General features: G+C 51.2%; 1 protein-coding gene across 4 annotated transcripts; it reads left to right on the plus strand.

The window, feature by feature from the left end:
* The first annotated feature begins 8,002 nt into the window (after window positions 1–8,002).
* On the plus strand, window positions 8,003–19,443 carry GIPC1 (GIPC PDZ domain containing family member 1). 4 transcript variants are annotated; one of them, XM_068980718.1, is made up of 10 exons: window positions 8,003–8,067; window positions 8,633–8,687; window positions 10,545–10,599; window positions 12,286–12,370; window positions 15,996–16,316; window positions 17,167–17,352; window positions 17,456–17,636; window positions 18,401–18,513; window positions 18,863–18,944; window positions 19,087–19,443. In XM_068980718.1, exons 5-10 carry the CDS (start codon window positions 16,029–16,031, stop codon window positions 19,236–19,238), a joined length of 1,002 nt encoding a protein of 333 aa, XP_068836819.1. In that variant the 5' UTR covers window positions 8,003–8,067; window positions 8,633–8,687; window positions 10,545–10,599; window positions 12,286–12,370; window positions 15,996–16,028; the 3' UTR covers window positions 19,239–19,443. The 4 variants fall into 4 exon arrangements, with proteins under 4 accessions (XP_068836819.1, XP_068836820.1, XP_068836818.1 ...); XM_068980717.1 differs by having other exon boundaries at window positions 8,043–8,067; window positions 8,574–8,687; XM_068980719.1 differs by lacking the exon at window positions 8,633–8,687 and having other exon boundaries at window positions 8,005–8,067.
* Window positions 19,444–20,760: the final 1,317 nt, after the last annotated feature.

Consider the following 20,760-nt stretch of genomic DNA (forward strand, 5'->3'; position numbering starts at 1 on the left):
CTGGCAAAAATTACAGCCTTTGCAGAGCTGACAGTCATGTGGGGTGAGAAAGAATAAAACCAAAAATAAATGGTGGTGCTAGTAGTAAAGAGGGCTTCCCTGGTGGCTCAGACAATAAAGAATCTGCCTGCAGTGTGGGAGACCAGGGTTCAATCACTGGGTCAGGAAGATCCCCTCTAGGAGGAAATGGCAACATACTCCAGTATTCTTGCTGGGTAATCCCATGGATGGAGGAGCCTACTGGGCCATCCATGGGGTTGCGAAGAGTTGGACACGACTGAGCAGCAGCAGCAGCAGGGAGTGATGGAGAAACATGGAACAAGCAGGTAGAGAGTGGTGTGCTGTGTGCTTAGTTGCTCAGTTGTGTCTGACTCTTTGTGACCCCATGGACTGCAGCCCACTAGGCTCCTCTGTCCATGGGTGCTGGGTGCAGTTTTAAGTGACACGGTCAGTGGATGCCTCACCCTGAAAGCAACATTTGAACAAAGAGTTGAAGGAAATAAGAGGAGAGCCATGTGCATACTGAGGGAAGGACTTTCCAGGCAGAGGAGACAGCCTGTGCAAAGGGGTGAAGCAGGAGCCTGAGTTTAAGGAACAGCCAGGGGACTCCCAATGCAGGGGGTCTGGGTTCAATCCCCGGTGAGGGAATTAGATCCCACATACCACGACAACAACAACAACAAAAGATCCCACATGCTGCAACTAAGATCCTGCACAGCCAAATAATTTTTATTTTTTTTAAAGGAACAGCCAGAAGTCCAATGAGGCTGGACCAGAGTAAATGAGGGGTGAGTGGGAGGCAAAAGCAGACAGTACAGGGCCCATGGGCCACTGGAGACTTCTGACCTTTCCTAAGTGAGGCAGGAGCTTGCAAAGATTTGGGGTTTTGTTCTGTCTTAATATTCCTTCCGGAGGTGGGGGTGGGAAGGGGAGAGAGAGTCATCTGATTATATAACAACTAAAAGTACCTGAGCTATATATATGATCAGTCTCTTGAAATTTCCACGCATCAACCTATTTCCAACTAGCATAGCACAAGCAATAAGCGTGTATTTTCTATTAAAATCTACTCCTTAAAGTACATGTTCCCCCCACACAAACCTGAGAATTCTTTCACAGTCTGCTGATTCCATGCTTGGTGGCGGAGAGGAGAATGATGGTGTCTGATTTCTTCTGAGTTCTGAAACTCTCTTGATTACTCAGATGATTTCTGTCTTTGTCATGAAGAGAGGAGAGAGCCTCAGGAACACTTCAGAAGATTCTCCTCCTGAGCAACCCCGGTTTCCTTGAGGTCACCGTGTCTGACTCTTTGTGACCCCAAAGAAGTCACTCTTTGTGACCGCCAGGCTCCTCTGGGGGTTTTCCAGGAAAGGATACTGGAGTGGGTTGCCATTTCCTTCTCCAGAACACCATGCCTACCCAGGGATCGAACCCACGTCTCCTGCATTTACAGGTGGATTCTTTACCACTGAGACACCTGGAAAGTCCAAGGTCACCTACTATGCCCTAATAATTGTCACATCACTGATATCCAGGGTAGCACTTGACCCAGAGCTGCCCCTCTGAATGTTTGTTGAAAGAGTAATTGAGTGACAAAGTGATTCAGACAAGAGGACCTGCAACATTTGCCCTGTCACCGCTCATGTCAGGGAGTGTGTCAAGGAAGAACCCAGCCCTGAGGTCTGCTGGTGGTTCCTCCAAGAAAGGGGTCCCCCACACCCCACTGCCTCCAACTCCTACCTGGAAGAAATGGATATTCTGTCTGGCTCCAGGAAAACCCCTCTTTCCTAGGATCCTATTCCTACAACACGATTCATGCATTAGTCATTGGGCACAGTTCCTAAGGGCCAGCTCACTAGCCCCGGGGGATCCAGCAAGAGGCAAACAAAGCAGTTGGTGGGGAACTCATGGAGCTCATAGTCTTCCAGGAAACAGAGACTTCTGTTTTAGTTTCCTGTGGCTGCTGTGACAAAGTACAACGAACTGGGAGGCCTAAAACAACAGGATTTATTCTCTTCCAGTTCAGGCAACCACAGAGCCAAAACTAAGGTCCCAGGAGGGTTGGCTCCTGCTTTAGGCTCTGAAGGAGCCTAAAGTGAGTTCCACGCACCTCTCCCAGTTTCCGGGGGCTGCCAACAATCCTTGGCCTTCCGTAGCTTATGGCTACATCACTCCATTCTCTGCCTCTATCTTCACAAGAAGCCATCTCCCCTTCCTGTATCTGTGTTTTCTTTTTTTTTAATTTTATTTATTTGTGGCTGCTCTGAGTCTTCATTGCTGCTCATGGGCTTTCTCTAGTTGCAGCAAGCATGGGCTTTCCATTGCAGTGACTTCTCTTGTGGAGCTCAAACTGGGACATGCAGGCTTAGTTGCTCCTCGGCATGTGGAATCTTCCCAAACCAGGGATTGAACCCGTGTCCCCTGCATTGGCAGGCAGACTCCTAACCACTGGACCACCAGGAAAGTCCTCTGTATCTTCTTTTCTGTCTCTTTAAAAGAACACATTGGATTCAGGGCCCATTTAAATCCAGGATGATCTCATCTTGAAATCCTCAATTTTGTGCTGCAAGACCCTGATGCCAAATAAGGTTATAGTCACAGATTCAGGCACACAGGCATGTCTTTCAAGGGTCCACTATGCAACCAACTGTCGTGGGAAAAGTATTGTACTTCCCATCACCAGAGAGCTTGGAGAGAGGACGCATGCGTGGCAGGTCCTGGACACACCATCCAAGGTACAGGAACTTGTCAGGGCTCAGAGATAGGCCATTAGAGCAGCAGCCCCACGGATAAAGCTCCAAGGAAGACCAGGGGCATGCATAAAGCAGGTCTGAGCTGAAGAACATGAGGCCCTGGAGGCCTGGTGTGGGCGGAGCAAAGACAGCAGGAGAGAATAATGTGGGGTGTGCCCAGGAATGAGACAGGCCCAGAGTCAGGGCCCTGCTGAGACAGGCCCACAAGCCTGAGGCAGAGGAGAAGCCAGTTGAGAGAGTTTAAGTCAGGAGGGACATGGCACGATCTGCTTTTACCCAGAAACTGGAGTTGAGGTCTGGGTGGTTTGTCTCAATGAGGGGCCAACTTTCCTTGGGAAAATAATGCTGGACATCAGTGTGGCTAGGCCAGACTCCAGATGAAATATTTCACTGAAGTGTTTCAAGGGCAAATGGCCTCTTGGTGTGGGGGGTCATCAGCAGCAAAAGAATGCGCTCAGACTTGGGTGCTCACAGGTGCCCTCTGGCTGCCATAGGGGGAATAGATTGGGGGGAGGGGCGGTGATCCAGGGTGAAGCTGGGAGATCAGGGAGAACTTGGTTGGGGCTGGACCAGGTTGGGGCCAAGGAAGTGGTGGGTAGTGCCTGAAGATGTATTTTGAAAGGAGACCTGCCCATTGTCCCTCCAGAAAGTAGCCCTACTATTTTAGGAGTTGTCGTTTATTTCTAAAATATTTATTTATAAACCCATTGGAAGTTTGCCTTTGGGGATGGGAGGGGAGTAGGAGTATTCGTTTCAGGTATTTATTTTAAAAATTTCAAAGCTAGGGCTTCCCAGTGGTCTAGTGGTTAAGAATCTGCCTTGCAATGAAAGGGATGACAGTTTGATCCCCAATCCAGGAAGATCCCAAATGCTGACGGGCAACTAAGTTCGTGGACCACAGCGACTAAGCCTGCACTCTAGAGCCCTTGAGCCACAACTACTGAAGCCCACAACAAGAGAGGCCACTGCAATGAGAAGCCTGTGCCGTGTTTATTCGCTCAGTCGTGTCTGATTCTTTGCAACCCCATGGACTGAAGCCTGAATATCACAAATAGAGTAGCCCCCACTTGCCACAACTAAAGAAAGCCCGTGCACAGCAACAAGACCCAGTGCAGCCAAAAATAAATATATATATATATATTTTTTTTTTTTTTAATTTCAAAGCTTAGAAAACTTACAGGAATAGTAAAGTGATCCCCATATTCCACTCTCCTGGATTCAGCAGCAATTGTTACTATTTTGTTACATTTGTTTTCTCTATCTCCCTATATGTTCATAGGGATGTATACAATATGTATACAAAATGTTTTATACCTGTATAATTTTTTCTGAACCACGTGACAGTTGCAGGCTTCATGAATTTAACACTTAGTAATTCAGCGTTTGGACTTCCCAGGTGGTGCTAGCTACAGAATCTGCCTGCCGATGAAGGAGATGTAAGAGACCCAGTTTCAATCCCTGGGTCGGGAAGATCTCCTGGAGGAGGGCATGGAAATTCACTCCACTATTCTTGCCTGGAGAATCCCATGGACAGAGCAGCCTAGCGGGCCACAGTTCATGGGGTTGCAAGAGTTGGACACGACTGAAGCAATTTAGCACACAAGCAAATCAGTGTGTATGTCCTAAGAATAAGAATATTCTCTTGTGTAACCACAAGACAACACTCACACTTAGGAAATTTAACGTGGATATGGCATTACTATCTAATATTTAGGCAACATTCAAATATCCTAGACTATCCCAGGAATATCCATCATAACTCTTTTACTATTCTTTGAAATTTTTATCAAGGATCCAATCAAGAATCAAAGACTGATTTTTGTTGTCTTTTATCTTTTGTCTCCTTTACTCTAGAGCCATTTACCACTCATTTATTCATTTAATTAATGGATTAATTTTGCCTTTCATGAAATGGATCTGTGTGAAGAGTCCAGACCATTTTGGTTTTGTTTTTTAAAGAATGAGGCCTCCTCAGTAATCTTGGGCTTTTCTCTCATTTTTTCCCCTTGGACAACTAGACCAAAATGATTCAGGTATTTCTCTGATTTATTATTATCCCTTCCATGCCTTCCATTCCTTCCCTTCATCAGGTTGTGTCTGTTGTTGTTTTTTTCCTAGTAATTAATCTGAGCAAACTCCGGGAGAAGGTGAAGGACAGGGAAGCCTGGCGTGCCGCAGTCCAGGGAGTTGCAAAGAGTCGGACACAACTGAGCGACTGAACAACAACCATCAGATTCAGGTTAAACACTTTGGGCAGGACCAAGTTCTTCAAAGGTGATGTGTCTTTCTGAGCAATACATCACAGCAGTAGTAGTGAGGACAGCCTATTCCATCAGTAGTCATATCTCTTTATCACTTGGTTAAGGTGGTGACTGCCAGCTTTCTCCACTGCACCTTTTCCAAGGTAACTTTTTCTCCACTGAAATTAACAAGCGATATGTGGGCTGGTTCTTTGACAGTGAATATCTACTGCCCCATTTAACAAAGAACTGTCTGTATCAATCATTCCTCTGGTGGATGAAAAATGGTGCTTTTCTAACCTGATCTTTCCTTCTGCATCTATTAGTTGGCATTCCAGAACCCCTCCACCCCCAACTCCCCACACACAAGGGTAGAGGTAGCATTCAAATCTGAGCTCCTGACAGGGGCATGGGGGACAAATTGAGAGAGAAACACGGACACATATACACTATCATGTGTAAAACAGACAGCCAGTGGGAAGCAGCTGTATCGCACAGGGAACTCAGCTCAGTGCTCTGTGATGACCTCGATGGGTGGGAGGGGGGTGAGGGTGGGAGGGAGGCTCAGAGGGAGAGGATATATGTATACTTACGGCTGATTGTTGGACAGCAGAAACCAACACCACATTGTAAAGCAATTATCCTCCAATTTAAAATAAATATTAAAAAAAAAATCTCAGCTCCTCGTCAGTGAGGCCTCCCAACCTCTTGAGCTATAAAATCAAGAAGGAAGGAGATACCCAGTGTTGCTCTGTGCCCTTGGGCAACCTGCTCACCGCTCCCTGGGCACTTCCTCATCAGTCAACAGGTGGCTCCAGGTGGCTTCCGTTCAGGACACTGCTGTCCCCATGTCTCACATACCGTCTCTCCAGGTGTGTAGAAGGAAGCAGCTCAGATGTCAGGCACAGGCAGCACAGTGGAGACAGTCCCACAGAGGGCACTGGCCTAGCCAGAGGCAATCGATAGCTCAGTGGGGGTGGCAGAGGTCAGCAGAACAGGAAGAGAAGGACAATAGCTGTGCCCGCTGCCACAGCAGTTTCAGTATTTGCCAGCTGGGTGGGGCTGGCCGGGCAGCCCTCAGCAACAGCCCAGGGCCCACTCTCCCCTTCACTTTACTGCTCTGCGGGCCCTAGCCCAGCTGGAATATGCAGCAGCTCAACCAGGGAACTGCAAAGACTCATTCCATGAGGCTTGAACAGCTGAAGCCCCAGCTGTCTGAGTGGCTGGGTTGTTCCTAGAACAAGGAACTCTCATCTGTCCTGAGAATTGACTCTCCTGGCCTGTTGTTCAGCCACTAAATAGTAGCTGACTCCTTGCAACCCCATGAACTGCAGCATGCCAGGCTTCCCTGTCCTTCACTCTCTCCCAATAGTGAGATCATCAAAATCATGTCCACTGAGTTGGTGATGCCATCTAACCATCTCACGTTCTGTCGCTCCCTTCTCCTCCTGCCCTCAGTCTTCCCCAGCATCAGGGTCTTTTCCAGTGAATCGGCTGTTCGCATCGGGTGGCCAAAGCTGGAGCTTCAGTATCAGTCCTTGCAATGAGTATTCAGGGTTGATTTCCTTTAGAATTGACTGGTTCGATCTCCTTGCTGTTCAATGGACTCTCAACAGTCTTCTCCAGCACCACAGTTTGAAAACATCATTTATTCGGTGCTCAGCCTTCTTTATGGCCCAACTTTGACATCTCTACATGACAACTGGAAAAACCACAGCTTTGACTATACAGACTTCTGTTGGCAAAGTGATGTCTTCGCTTTTTAAAAATATGCTGTCTAGGTTTGTCCTGGCCTGGGAAGGGTGCATTTGTGTCCTTGTTTCTTGTACCTGCTTCTGCCTAAGAAATCCCAGTTACAAGCCAGACCTGGAGATGGTGAGATTACCTAGTTCTTTCATCCACATATGTATACTGAAACCCTGCTCTGTGCCATTCTCAGGACTGGAGGGTGGGGGACAGAGAGGGAACAGAGATGGAGACAGACTCGTGAATGCCAGCTCCCTCAGGGCTGAGACTTGGGTTGGCTGGGTATTCTTTGTAATCTAGCACATAATATGTGCTCAGTAAATATCCACCGGTCAACCAGCAAGCGAACAGACCGTTTTGCCCTTGTCTTTCGTACCACTGCAACCTAAAGATGCTTTGCTAGCTGCTTTGCAAGCTCCTTCGCTATTGCACTCTCCTAAAGTGTGCTGTATCTCTCTGTCCGCCCTCCAAGCCTTTGCATGCCCCGTTCCCTTTACCAAGAGCATATTCATTCAGCTTACTCGTAGACGTATCTGTTGAGATAGGACAGAGCCTGGCACGGAGCAGGAGCGCCTTAAATATTTGATGAGTAAATGAATGAATGAATGCCCTTGTCCATTGTCCACCCAGGACGCCGGACACGCGGGACCCTCCCTATTCATCTCAGTCCCCCGCCCTCCCGCCCAGAATGAATACATCTTTTTATCCGCCCTGAGGGTGGCCGAGCTGAGACATGGGCAGGCCAAGTGGAGGACTGGATTAGGGACCGCCCTTGGCTCCCTCCGGGTATCCTAAAGGGTTCCCTTTTCTGGACTTTGGAAGTTTGTATCCTTTCCCCCTCCCCACCCCCAAACTCAGTATCGGTCACCTGACTTCCACGACTAGTCCCCCGCCTCTTAGCACCCACAGCACCCCACACGGACACTTAGCCAAGAACACGTGGTCCGGGAGCCCCAGCTTCCCATTGGCCGCTGGCCTCCTTCCTCCCAGAGATTGGCTCGGGCTCGGCCTCAGCTCCCCCTTCCGCCGCCTCGCGGTGGTACAGCCCGCCGCGGCTTAGGAGGGGTGGGAAGGTCCAACGCTCCGCGGCGGGGGAGGTGTCGTGAAGAATCGCGTGAAGCGCAGGGATCCCTCTGGAATGTTTCCTTCGGGTTCCACCCGTAGGGGGGCGGCGTGGAGTGGATTGGCCGCGAGCGCCGGGCGGCCGTTTCTGATTGGCCAGATGCGGGCGCCAGCCCCGCCCCCTGGCGGTGGCTGCGGGAGAGGCCCGGGCCAGAGTTTGCGGAGGGCCGAGCTGGGCAAGCTGGGCGGCGGCTAAGGAGGCTCAGGTGAGTATACCTGGCAAGGCAGGGGGGAGGGGGTGGTCCATCGCGGCCGCTCGAGGGGACCCCGGAGCAGACCCGCGAGATCGCGAACCCGCGGAGATTCGGCCTATTCTGCGGGGTGGGGCCGGCCCCATGGACGCGGCTGGAGGTCTAGGCTGAGTGGGGTGGAGGGGCGGGACGGGGTGGGGGGAAACGTCCGAGTCCCCTTCCCGGAGGGCCGCCTGCCTTCCCTCTAAGGTCAGGGGTGAACGCCTCCCGGCGCCGGGATGGCGTCTCCAGCCGCACCCCAGCCCCCTGCACCTCTGGAGAGTTCCCCTCCCGGTGGGGACAGGCGCAGAGTCGGTATTTCTGACAAATCCCCGAAGCTGGCCTTGTCCCAGAAGCTGGCCTTGTCCCACTCGTCCAGGGCCTGGCGAGGGGGTGGGGTGCGCCTTGGGAGGATCGAGGTCCCGATTGTAATAATGAAAAAAATCACCCGGGCTAGCATTCATTGAACACTTCCGTGTCAGGTATTTACCATGCGGATCATTGAATCACCCCTCATGGAAGTTGCTGTTACTTCTTTCAGAGGTGAAGCAGCAGACCCAGAGAGGTGGAGTGTCTTGCCTAAGGTCACACAGCGAGTAAGTGGCAGATCTGGGACTCAAACCCATGCTTCAGAGTCCAGAACTGGAATCTCCGCCACTAGACTAGGTATCCAGTGGCTTCAGGGCTCAGGTGTTTCTGACCAGCTCCTCCCACTCCATTCCCTCCAACCAGGCAGCCATCTGGGGCACACCTGCTGGTCTTCGTTTTCACCAGCTGCTCAGACAGGAAGCTGCCCCCATGTCCCTTTTCCCCAAAGCTGGAAAAGCAAGGCCAGACTACTGGGTCCTAAGAAGAGAGAGACATCTGTGGGAGAGATAGGTGGGTGGTGGGGACCATTGGGGTCCTGTGGCTGCTGGGCCCCGGGGAGGCCTGCGCCCCGGACAGTAGGCATTTTCCCTGGAAACACCCATGAGCCGGTTTTTCAAGACTGATTCAGAGGCCTCCTGCCCTCCTCTTCCAAGCAATGTACTGCCAAAAAGGGGAGCATGGGTGTGGTGTCCCCTTCCCAGCTTGTGTGAGCTCTCAGGAACCCCCTTCCCATTTCCTGCTCCTCCCATTGCAACGCTGTGTGGCTGTAGGCTTGTTAAGTTCCGGGCCCTCCCCAGTGAAGAGAGGGTAGGGATGCGGGATTCCAGCCAACCTGCTCAGTGCCACTAGCTGAATTGAAGCTCATTTTCTCAATACCTGTGTTCAAGTTTAAGAGGAGACTGGGAGTGTGGTGGGGAGGTGGCAGTTTGAAACGGTACAGTAGGCATGTTCTGAGGCTAGAGGGGCTCGGAGAGTAGTCAGAATGAGGGCATAAGACACATTATTCATTCGTTCTGTACATATTTATTAAGTACCTACTATGTGCCAGGTGGGCTTCCCTGGTGGCTCAGTGGTAAAGAATCCTCCCACCAGTGCAGGAGACACAGGTTTGATCCCTGGGTTGAGAAGATCCCCTGGAGAAGGAAATGGCAACCCACTCCAGTATTCTTGCCTGGAAATCCCATGGACAGAGGAGCCTGGTGGCCATCGCAAGAGTTGGACACAACTTAGCAACTAAACCACCACCACCACCACCACAGGCCAGGTACTGTTCCTGGCATAGAGGATACAGTAGTGACCACAACAGAAATCCCTGCTCTTGGGCAGCTACCATTCTAATGGCGGGGGGGGAGAGGGGGGGGACAGACAACAAACAAGTTGTTAATAACAAGTAAATAAAGAAAACACTTGCAAGAGGTTGATAAATGCTATGAATAAAATATGAGGGAGTGGCATGGTAGAATCTGTAAGAAAGGGGGATCTCGGAGGAGGTAACTTTGGAGCCAAGATCTGAATGACAAAAAGAAGCCAGCTTTGTAAGGATCAGGTAGGGGGCACAGCCAAGGCAAAGGCTCTGAGGCTGGGCCAAGCTTGGCATGGTATGGCTGGGGCAGGAGAGAACCCACAGTGTGATTCTGTGGGGATCTGTGGGTCACATTAAGGAGTTTAGAGCTTTTCTTCTATCACGTGGGAAACTGATGTAAGATTTGAGGCTGGGGAGCAACACAATCTGGTTTATGTTTTAAAATAGAGACATGAAGTTAAATAACAGCCTAAGACTGGAAGACAAGAGTTCTGCCAGAACAGCATGTAATTAAGTCCGTGGGCCTGAGTTGTCTAGACCACAGGGGTGGTTGTAACAGGCAGGGACAAGCCGAGGAGGCTGCTTGGAGGAGGTGGCCAGGAGTAGGCCTTGACAGGCAGAGGGGACTCCCTGGACAGGGCAAGGGAAGAGGCAGTAATAACAGTGAGAGTAATAATTTTCTTAAATCAAATGTCAGGCAAAGTGCTGATTGAGTTACTTGCATAAACTCTTTGGATTCCCGTAAGCACTCTGAGAGATAGTAATTCTGCCCATTTTTCAGATGAGGAAACTGAAGCGCCATCAAGTGAAGTGACTTGCCCACAGCCACTCAGCTGGTAAGTGACAGGGGTGGGATTTGAACCCAGGCCACTCTGCCTCTTCTGGCCTGGAAAACAAATGCATAAACCACCCACTTTCCTTACCACCATTATTTCCTTGTCCTGGGTAAGACATGCAGCCAGCCTGAACCAGGGCATCAAGTGTAGGCAGACTAAGGAAGTTAGGAGTTGGTGAGCAGGATGTAGGGGCCCTAGAAAAAGGAGGGAGTGTGAATCTTGGCAGCTGACTAAAGATGATACAGATAGAAATAGTAGTAATTGTCACCAGCATTTGTGGAACTCTTACTGGAGAAGGAAATGGCAACCCACTCCAGTACTCTTGCCTGGAGAATCCCATGGACAGAGGAGCCTGGTGGGCTACAGTCCACGGGGTCTCAAAGAGTCGGACACGACTGAGTGACTTCACTTTCACTTTACTGGGTGCCAGGAACTGTTCCAAACACATGTATGATTTCTTTGGAACTCAGAAAGGTTAAGACATTTGCCCAAGGTTGCACAACTAATAAGTGGCAAATCCAGGTTTAATATTTATGTTCTTTGCATTCTGCTAAGATGTATGGGGAGTGGCAGGAGGGAGGCCAGGGGAGGTGGTGATGTGGGGTTTTTTGTTGTTTTTGGAAGCATCGTTAAGGGAGTATAGTGAAATAACTTGACAGAGCAGTACCGGTTTATTCATTCAGAATGTATTTTATTTCTAGTATTTAGAATATGTAAAGAGTTCCCACAAATCAATAAGAAAAAAGACTAGACATTGCAATTAAAAACAAACCATGCAGTTTTAGAGAATTCGCTGGTGGTTCAGTGATTAGGACTCTGCTCATTTGCTGTTAAGGGCCAGAATTCAATCTCTGGTCAGGGAACTAAGATCCCATGAGCCACGTGGCATGGCAAGAAAAAAAGAATGCGGTTTTTAAAAATGGGCAAAGACTTAAGTAGACAGTTTACAAAAGGGCAAATCCAAATGGTTTCAAATGTTTTAAAGGTTGTTTAGTATCACTGATTAGAAGGGGAGTGAAAAACAAAATCTTAGTGTCTTCATGGTTAGATGAAGCACCTACTTTGTGTCCAGAATTATTCTGGGAAGCAAGGAATAAGGGACCCCAGAGGTAGGACTTACACTGTTGCTGGGGAGACAGGATCCTACTGAGGGCAGATGCTATGGCCCGTGCTTCTTTGTCTCCCCAGAACTGGGCACAGAGGCCAGTGGGCTGGTGACTATTAGGTTCATTAATTCATCCATTCATTAATTCCACAAGTATTTAGTAAGCAGCTGCCCTGTGCCAGGCCTTGTGTTGTCTGAGCTAATAGAGGAATGAGTAAGACAGGCCAAGTTCCCTGCCCTTTTTGGAAAACAGACAATGAACAAGCTAAATGAATGAAGTATGGCTTCCACCTGAAAGAGGTTAAGAGAGTGAGTTGTGTGGCTACCAGAGGGCACAGCCAGTGCAAAGGCCCTGAGGTTGAACTTCATCCAGTGTGTTGAAAGAACACAGGAAGGAGGCCCTTGTGTCTGCAGGGAATGAGCAAGGGGGACAGAGGCAGGGGGTGAGGGCATATGGGTGATACGGGCTGGTCATTTGGAGCCCATGGGCCAAGGGCAGGACATTGACTTTTACTCCAAGTGAGGTAGGAACCCTGGGAGGGGTTGGAGCGAGGACATATGTGGCCTGACATGTTTTACAGGATCACTCTGGCTGCTGTGTTGAGAGACCATTAGGGGCAAGGGCAGAAGCTGGGAGACTCAGAGAAGGCAGCTGCAGTCGTCTAGGTAAGTTGTTTCGTCTTTAAGATTGATTCGTTTATGGTCTCTGTGGGTCTCCTTGCTGCACTGGGGCTTTCTCTAGTTGTGGTGTACAGGCTTCTCATTGCAGTGTTTTCTGTTGTTGTGGACCGTGGGCTCTAGGACATGTGGGCTGCAGCAGTTGTGGCATATGGGCTCAGTAGTTGGGACACATGGGCTGAGTTGCTCCGTGGCATGTGGGATCTTCTGAGCCCAGGGATCAAACCCACGTATCCTGCATTGGCAGGGAACTTCTTTACCGCTGAGCCACCTGAGAAGCTCTAGGTGAGTGTTGATGGGACTGGACCAGGTGATGTTAGAGGAGGTGTTGGAGAACAGATGAATGAATGAAAATGGGTACAGCTCAGGGGCTCTACTAAATCCAGAAAAGCCCTAGGGAACAGGTGATCTGAAAGGAGAGAGCAAGAAGTCCCCCTTACATAGTAAAATATAATTTTTCATAATCTGATCCTTCCCACAGCCTGGCCAGGTGGATGGAAGGTCCCCATTTACAGGTCAGACATCTGAGGCCCAGGGAGACTGAATCACAGTGATAAACTTGGGATTGGGAGTCAGACCTGGGGGTTGGGGCCAGTTTCTGTGACTTTGGACATGTGACTTAAACATGAACTCTTTCCTAGTCTATGAAGGCCTATACAGTTGACCTCTATCACTTTTTTTTTTCTTTTTTAATATTTATTCGTTTGGCTGTACCAGGTCTTAGTTGCAGCACTCAGGATCTCTAGTTTTGGCATGCAAACTCTTAGTTGCAGCCTGTGGGATCTATTTGCCTGACTGGGGATCGAACCTGGCCCCCCTGCATTGGGAGCATGAAGTCTTAGCCACTGGACCACCAGGGAAGTCCCCCTTCATCACCTCTTTTACATGCCCTCTTTGTATTCTTCCATTGCTCACTCCGCTCTAGCCACACTGGTCACTAGCTTAATTGTGAATCTGCTTAGAATCTCCCATGACTGCCATTTCACTCAGATCAAAAGCCCAAGTTCGGCCTCTGGCCCACAGGGCCCTGCACGATCTGCCTGTTACCTCTCTCAGTTCAGTTCAGTTCAGTCGCTCAGTTGTGTCCGACCCTTTGCAACCCCATGGACTGCAGCATGCCAGGCTTCCAGAGCCTGTCCAGGCTTCCCTGTCCATCACCAGCTCCCAGAGCTTACTGAAACTCATGTCCATCGAGTTGGTGATGCCATCTAACCATCTCATCCTCTGTTGTCCCTTTTCCCCCTGCCTTCAGTGTTTCTCAGCATCAGGGTCTTTTCCAATGAGTCAGTTCTTTGCATCAGGTGGCCAAAGTATTGGAGTTTCAGCTTCAGCATCAGTCCTTCCAGTGAATATTCAGGACTGATTCCCTTTAGGGTTGACTGGTCTGATCTCCTTGCAGTCCAATGGACTCTCAAGAGTCTTCTCCAACACCACAGTTCGAAAGCATCAATTCTTCGACACTCAGCTTTCTTTATAGTCCAACTCTCACATCCATACATGACTACTGGAAAAACCATAGCCTTGACGAGACGGACCTTTGTTGGCAAAGTAATGTCTCTGCTTTTTACGTCTCTGCCCTCACCTTTTCCCACTGTCCCTCTTAGTTGGGGATCCAACCACACAGGCCTCCTTGCTGATCCTCAGACATGTCAAGTAAATCCCCACTTCAGGGCCTTTGCACTAGCTGTTCTCTGCCTAAATGTTCTTGCCTCCTATCCTCCTATGGATATTTGCTCCTGTCTTTCAAGCCTCAGCTTCACCTCCTTGGAGAGGCAGGTCCTCTGTGAACTTGTCTGTAAAACTTGTCTTATTGTCTTTATAGCAGTCTTAGAAATTATATTGAATATTTACACATTTGTTTGCTCACTGTACATCTTCTCTGAACTGTATGCTTCTGGACAGCATGGACAGAGCCCCAGCTAGCTAACCTCTGCAGCAACTAGGAGTGAATTCGAAAAATGCAACCCTGGGTCTGGTGCTTTTGCACAGTGAACAAGCTGTGTAACTGCTCATGATGGCCCCTACTCAGGGACCTTACTGCTTGTCTTCTTTTTTTTTTTTAATAATTGAAGTTATTTTAATATTTGCAGCATACATTTTGCTCAGTGGTTCAGTAATGTGCTTGAGTTATTCACAGAGATTTTCTCTTACCTTCACAGGTACACTGTTTAGCCAAGTTTTATGAAATTATTAATTACAGCTTTGAATTATTAAATAAAGCTTTTTTTTTTTTGACTGCACCACATGCTTGTGGGATCTTAGTTACCCAACCAGGGATTGAACCCATGCTGGGTCTTAACCACTGGACCACCAGGGAGTTCCCTAATTAAAGCTTTTAAAAACATATACACACACACACATGCATGTATCCACTTAAACACATACACCCATGGCTGTATGTGTGTGTGTATATATATATACACACACACACACACATACATATGTATGTGTATTTGTAAACTCTTAGAATTTATCCATATAAGATTGTTTTCTTCATCCATTAACCCTTCATCACATGCTCCTTATTTACTCTGGGTAAGGAAATGTGGGACCTTGCTTATCTTATTAAAGGCAATATCTACAATGGTGCATGGAATATAGTTAGTGCCCAAAACATATTTGTTTGAAGGGAGGGAGGGAGGGAGGAAGAGAGGTAGAAAAATAGAGTGGAAGGAGAGGATAGGAAAAAAAGTGTATCAGTCAGGATAGGTTTTGCTGCAGTAACAAACATCCCCCAGAATCTTAGCAGTTATACTCTACAGTGGTTTATTTTTTGTTCCTGCTACACATCCATTGCAGCTTAGCAGGGGGGTTTCATTCATTGTAGTCACTCAGAGCCTGGCCTGATGGGGCTGCCACCACATCAAATGTGGCTGGTGATCCTACCGGGAAAATTAGATCTTTGGAGGTTCTTGCTCCAGTAATTAAATGCTTCAGCCCAGAAATGTCACGTGTCACTTCCTCTCACAACTCATTGACCAGAACTGGTCATATGCTTACCCAGTCATAAAGAGGCCAGGAATGCCATGTGCTTACATACTTTGAAAGGGAAGAGTCAGAAATTTTTTGTGCACAGCACTAATGATTGCAACCAATAGAAAAACAGAGAAACATAGGCCATGAGCCTCCATTTTCTCATCTATTAAATGGGCATAATCACATATTATGGTACATCATGTAATCACATCAGGACAATAATATGGTCCCCATGATATGATGTGAGGATAAAGTAAGATCACAGAGCAGTTAGCAGTTATGGTAAATATTGACTGATATTATTATATCTGTACAGGTGTGTAAGTGCTAGGACCAGGGTTTTTTTTTTTTATTTTTAAGTGAAACAACGTGTTTATTAGGAGGAAAAAGAGTGTGAATAGACACACATGAGGGACTTAGACAGAGTGTCATGCCCTCGTGGTAGTTTGAGTCACTTATATGAGGCCTTTTTCCCAGGTTCCCTTTGGCCAGTCATCTGGCTGGGTGATTGCCTGGCTCTGAGCTGGGACCCAATTTTGAACTGAGGCCTGTTCTCTGAATAATTTCATTGGGCCTATAGGGGCAAGGCGGCCTGAGGCTACAACGCAGACCCTGAGCGCCTTTTCCTGTCCTGCAGATTTCCTGGGTGCGCCCCCTCTTCTCACTGCTCATGCCACTAGGACTGGGGCGGCGGAAAAAGGCGCCACCTCTGGTGGAAAATGAGGAGGCTGAGCCAGGCCGTGGTGGGCTGGGCGTGGACGAGCCGGGGCCCCTGGGCGGAGGTGGGGCGGGGGGCCCCCAAATGGGCTTGCCCCCCCCTCCCCCCGCCCTGCGGCCCCGCCTCGTGTTCCACACCCAGCTGGCCCATGGCAGTCCCACTGGCCGCATCGAGGGATTCACCAACGTCAAGGAGCTGTATGGCAAGATTGCCGAGGCCTTCCGACTGCCAGCTGCCGAGGTACCCACTGGGGAGCTGGGCACCGGGGTTCCCTAATAGTGAGCTAGAGAGAGGCTGGAGCGTGCATCCTGTTTGTGAGCTATGGCTCAGGTGCTGAAGCTGCAAATACTGAGGCTTTACCCCAGTGAATTATGGGGAACTGGAGGCAGGGCTGAATGCTGAGTTTCATCAGGCACTGGGAGGCCTGTGCCCCAGTGGATTATGGGGGCTGGTGGCCACAGCTGGATACTGAGTTCCAGTCAGGCATGCATTAGGAGACCTGCAGCCCAGTGTATTGTGGGTAACTGGAGACCAGGACTGGGTGCTGAGTTCCCGTCAGCACTGGGAGGCCTCAGCCCCAGTGGATTGTGGGAATGGACAGCCAGGGCTGGATGCTATATTCCCATCTTACATTGAGGGGTTTGTAGCCCAGGGGATTGTGGGAGCTGGAGGTCAGATGCAAGATTCACCCCACTGTGATTCATTGGGAGGTCCAACCCTAAGGATTTCAGGAGCCAAAGGAATGGAGGAAGCAAGGAGGGTGACAGTGGGATCTTGCAGGAAATAGATGCAGGGGTCTCAGTAGGCAGGATGGGTATCTGTGCCCCTTCATTCATTCCAAAAGCATTTTCTGATCACCATTGCATGCCAGACTCTATGCCCTGGAACCGGTAGGGAGTTTTTTCCTAGGACAGAAACCCAGCCCTAGCAGAGCTGACATCCTAGTGGGGGCCTTGACCGAGCTCTAGGCTGGTCAAGCACTGGGGGCATACCTCCAGGCCCTTCCCAGTGTTCCTTCCTTCCCCCTCAGGTAGCAGTTGGCAAAGGGCATGGGAGAGAGGTGAGGGTTGAATGTCTCCCACTCCTGCAGGTGATGTTCTGCACCCTCAACACCCACAAAGTGGACATGGACAAGCTCCTGGGGGGGCAGATCGGGCTGGAGGACTTCATCTTTGCCCACATCAAGGGGCAGCGCAAGGAAGTGGAGGTGTTCAAGTCAGAGGAGGCGTTGGGGCTTACCATCACAGACAATGGGGCTGGCTATGCCTTCATCAAGGTACCTGGGGGTGGGGCACCCAGAGTCTGGAGGGTAAGGCCTAGCCTATGATGGTAGAACCCAAGGGTGGCACCACACGGGCTAACAGCTCCTTTCCCCACAGCGCATTAAGGAGGGCAGTGTGATTGACCACATCCAGCTCATCAGTGTGGGTGACATGATCGAGGCAATCAATGGACAGAGCCTGCTGGGCTGCCGGCACTACGAGGTGGCCCGGCTGCTCAAGGAGCTACCCCGAGGCCGCACCTTCACACTGAAGCTCACAGAGCCTCGAAAAGCCTTTGGTGAGGGGCTGCCGCCTATCCCCGCCCCATGCCAGCAGCCACCACCCTCCCAGCCCCCAGCTCCCGCCTGCAGTACCAAAGGCCACCAGCAGGTGGTGCCCAAGCCCAGCTGGTGGTAACGGGTGGGGGAGGGGGTGGGGCAGCCCCACCCTTCTGCTGGGAGAGGGTGTTGGCTCTCTGCCCAGCTCAGGTGGAGGATGGAGGCAAGGAGGAAGTTGCCCCCACACCCAGCTTCCAGGAGCCATTAGCCTAGCCAAGCGCCCCCAACCTGGCCAACCCCCTAGCCCCAAGAAGCCAGGCTTGGCTGCCCTGTGCCAGGCCCCCTACTTTTTTGTCCAGCTTCATTAACTCTCCGGAATGGGCTCAAGGTCCCTGGCGTGGGGGAGGGGGACTCTAAAACACTTCCCCAGGCAGATAGGGTTGGTCTGCTGCCCAGCAGCTAAACCCCCTTGGCCTTGGGGAAAGTAGCTAGAGACCCAGGACCCATCCCCTTCCTGTCCCTCCGGCCCTGGGGACAGGAGTGGTCCCCTCCAGCCTCCCAGCCCTTTTCCAATCCTAGCCCCTGGCTGTGCCTCCTACACCCCGCCAAGCCAGAGTCAGGAGACCTGCCCTCCTGGGGTCACCTCCACCCCCAGTGCCCCCAAAGCCTACAGAAGCTTGGAGAAGGTGGAGGGTGGTCTGAGGCCGGGATGTCTGGGTTTCTGCCCAGAACATGCTGGAACTGGGCTTCTCCAGTCCTCACCCCTTCCCCCTATCTCCCACAGACATGATCAGCGTGCGTTCAGGGGGTGGCCGCCCTGGCTCCGGTCCCCAGCTGGGTACCGGCCGAGGGACCCTCCGGCTCCGATCCCGGGGTCCAGCCACAGTAGAGGATCTGGTGAGTGTACCAGCTGAGCCTAAGTCCCTCCCCGCTCCACCCCCCACCACCACTTTCCTGTGAAATTCATAGGTGGCAGCATCACTCTTAGCTGAGGGCCTCTGGGCACTGGATGTCCATCCACCTCTGCCACCTCCCAGCTCTGGGACCTTCCTTAGGCAAGTGGACCTCAGTTTCCTAATCTGTGAAATGGGGCTAATAATACTGCCACTTTTGGGGTTGTCATGAGGAAGAACTGTAGGTTTCTATACCAAAAGTGGTGTAAAAAAAAAAATTGCACCCAGCGTTCAGTATAATTACAGGTATATTCACATTATTATAATGTCGTTTTCCCTCTTCCCGCCCCCAGCCTTCAGCCTTTGAGGAGAAGGCCATTGAGAAGGTGGATGACCTGTTGGAGAGTTACATGGGCATCAGGGACACAGAGTTGGGTAAGTGAGGAGGGGTCATCAGGGTCTGGGGATGGGTGGGAGTGTGGGAGAAAGGGGCTGGTAGGTCCTGTGGGGCCAAGTCTACCCTGAGCCCCTCTGTCATCTGTGCCTCCATTCTGCTCCCCTGTCCTTCCCCCTCCAGCGGCCACCATGGTGGAGCTTGGAAAGGACAAAAGGAACCCGGACGAGCTGGCTGAGGCCCTGGATGAACGGCTGGGTGACTTCGCCTTCCCGGATGAGTTTGTCTTTGACGTCTGGGGGGCCATCGGGGACGCCAAGGTTGGCCGCTACTAGGCCTTCCGCTGGACCTCGAGATGACTTGGGCCAGGCCCGGTGGGAGCTTCTGGGGCGGAGACACCGTAGCCTGGACCCCAGTGTCTGGCTCTGGCCCAGCTCAGTAGCCTGGAGATGATGCAGAGCGGAGGTGGGGCTGGGCCTCTGCCCCTCCTCCAATCGGTACCACCCCCTCGCCAGTTCCCAGCCTGGCTGGGGCGCCCAGCCCCCCACCCCCGCCCTCCTCCCCACCTACCTCAGCCAGGGTCAGGCACAGCGGTGGAGAGGGACCAGCCAGATTGGGTGGCCACCCCCACCTCCCTGCCCCCAATACTTTCCGCCTCAGCTGCCAAACTGGTCCCTCCTATCTCCCTGGGGCCTCGGGTTCTGTTTGGGGGTCGTGACCTCCCTAGTTTCCTGATGCAGGGAATGCAGGAGGGGGGTGTGTCCCCCCTCAGCAAATGCAATAATGCCCCCCTCTTCCACCACCACCCCCCCATCTCCCCAGAGGAGCCCCCTCACTGTGGAGTGTTACCTCCGCACTTGAAACACTAGTCTGCTGTGAAACCCCCCCAAACTCCCTCCCTCCCCAGCCCCGCTCGTGTCTCCCTCAGCTCAGCCCCAGACCGAAGGGGCAGGAGGGAGGGATGATGGTGGTGGGCTTTTGTACCTGAATTTGCTGTCTGGAACATAAAGAATCTATCTGCTGTTGGATCTGTGTGTTGGCTTCGGGGTGGGAGAGGAGGGTGGGTCAGGGCTGGGAAAGAATGTAGCAGCTGAAATCCATCCTCTTCGGGCTCCAAATTGAATTAAGAGCTGGCCCCAGCCACCCGCCCCTTCCCACCCGTTCTGCCTGATGAGGCTCTTGGCTGCAAGCCACCAGGCTTCCAGGCAAGGCCGGAGCTTCTTCGCCTACTCAGGGTGCAAATCTTGCTCCCTTTCGAACAAAGCTTCCCGCCACCCTCTGGCCTGATGTGAACAGTGGGCAAGAGTCAGTGGGCCCTTGTCTGTTCCGACCCAGAGGCCCGGAGAGCCCCCAGGCCAGAAAGTGAAAGCGTTACTCGCTCAGTCCTGTCTGACTCGTTGCGACCCCGTGGACTGTATAGCCTGCCAGGCTCTTCTGCCCATGGAATTCCCCAGGCAGGGATACTGGAGTGGGTTGCTGACCCAGGGATCGAACCCCAGTCTTCTGCATTGTAGGCAGATTCTTTGCTGTCTGGGCCAGAAGGCATGGAGAAAGAAAGATGGGGTGGACTTCAGATGGGGTCTCAGCCTGCCCCAGTCAGTGCTGATAGGGAGGAACCCACCCCAAGGCTCAGCGTTTTTGGGGGAGCAGTCACGATGCACCCTCACCCACCCATGCCCCCTGCTCCGCCCAGGCTGACTCTGGATGTGTGGGGTCTGCCGGCGTCCAGGGCACACCATACTTCTGTGCTGGATGTAATAAACCTGGAGTGCTTGTTTTGACAACCCACTTCATCCTTGAGGATTGAGGGGGAACGAGGGCAGGAGTGGGTGGGACCCTCTCCAGACCTGGAGGGAA

Source organism: Capricornis sumatraensis, chromosome 9, assembly GCF_032405125.1.
Source record: "Capricornis sumatraensis isolate serow.1 chromosome 9, serow.2, whole genome shotgun sequence".
NCBI classification, from domain to species: domain Eukaryota; kingdom Metazoa; phylum Chordata; class Mammalia; order Artiodactyla; family Bovidae; genus Capricornis; species Capricornis sumatraensis.

Bases quoted from the DNA above. Each gene is read 5' to 3' on its own strand.
- GIPC1 (XM_068980718.1), top strand. From the start codon at position 16,029: ATGCCACTAGGACTGGGGCGGCGGAAAAAGGCGCCACCTCTGGTGGAA. The intron at 16,317-17,166 runs GTACCCACTGGG...CCACTCCTGCAG, and splicing joins TCCGACTGCCAGCTGCCGAG to GTGATGTTCTGCACCCTCAA. The intron at 18,514-18,862 runs GTGAGTGTACCA...TCCCGCCCCCAG, and splicing joins CAGCCACAGTAGAGGATCTG to CCTTCAGCCTTTGAGGAGAA.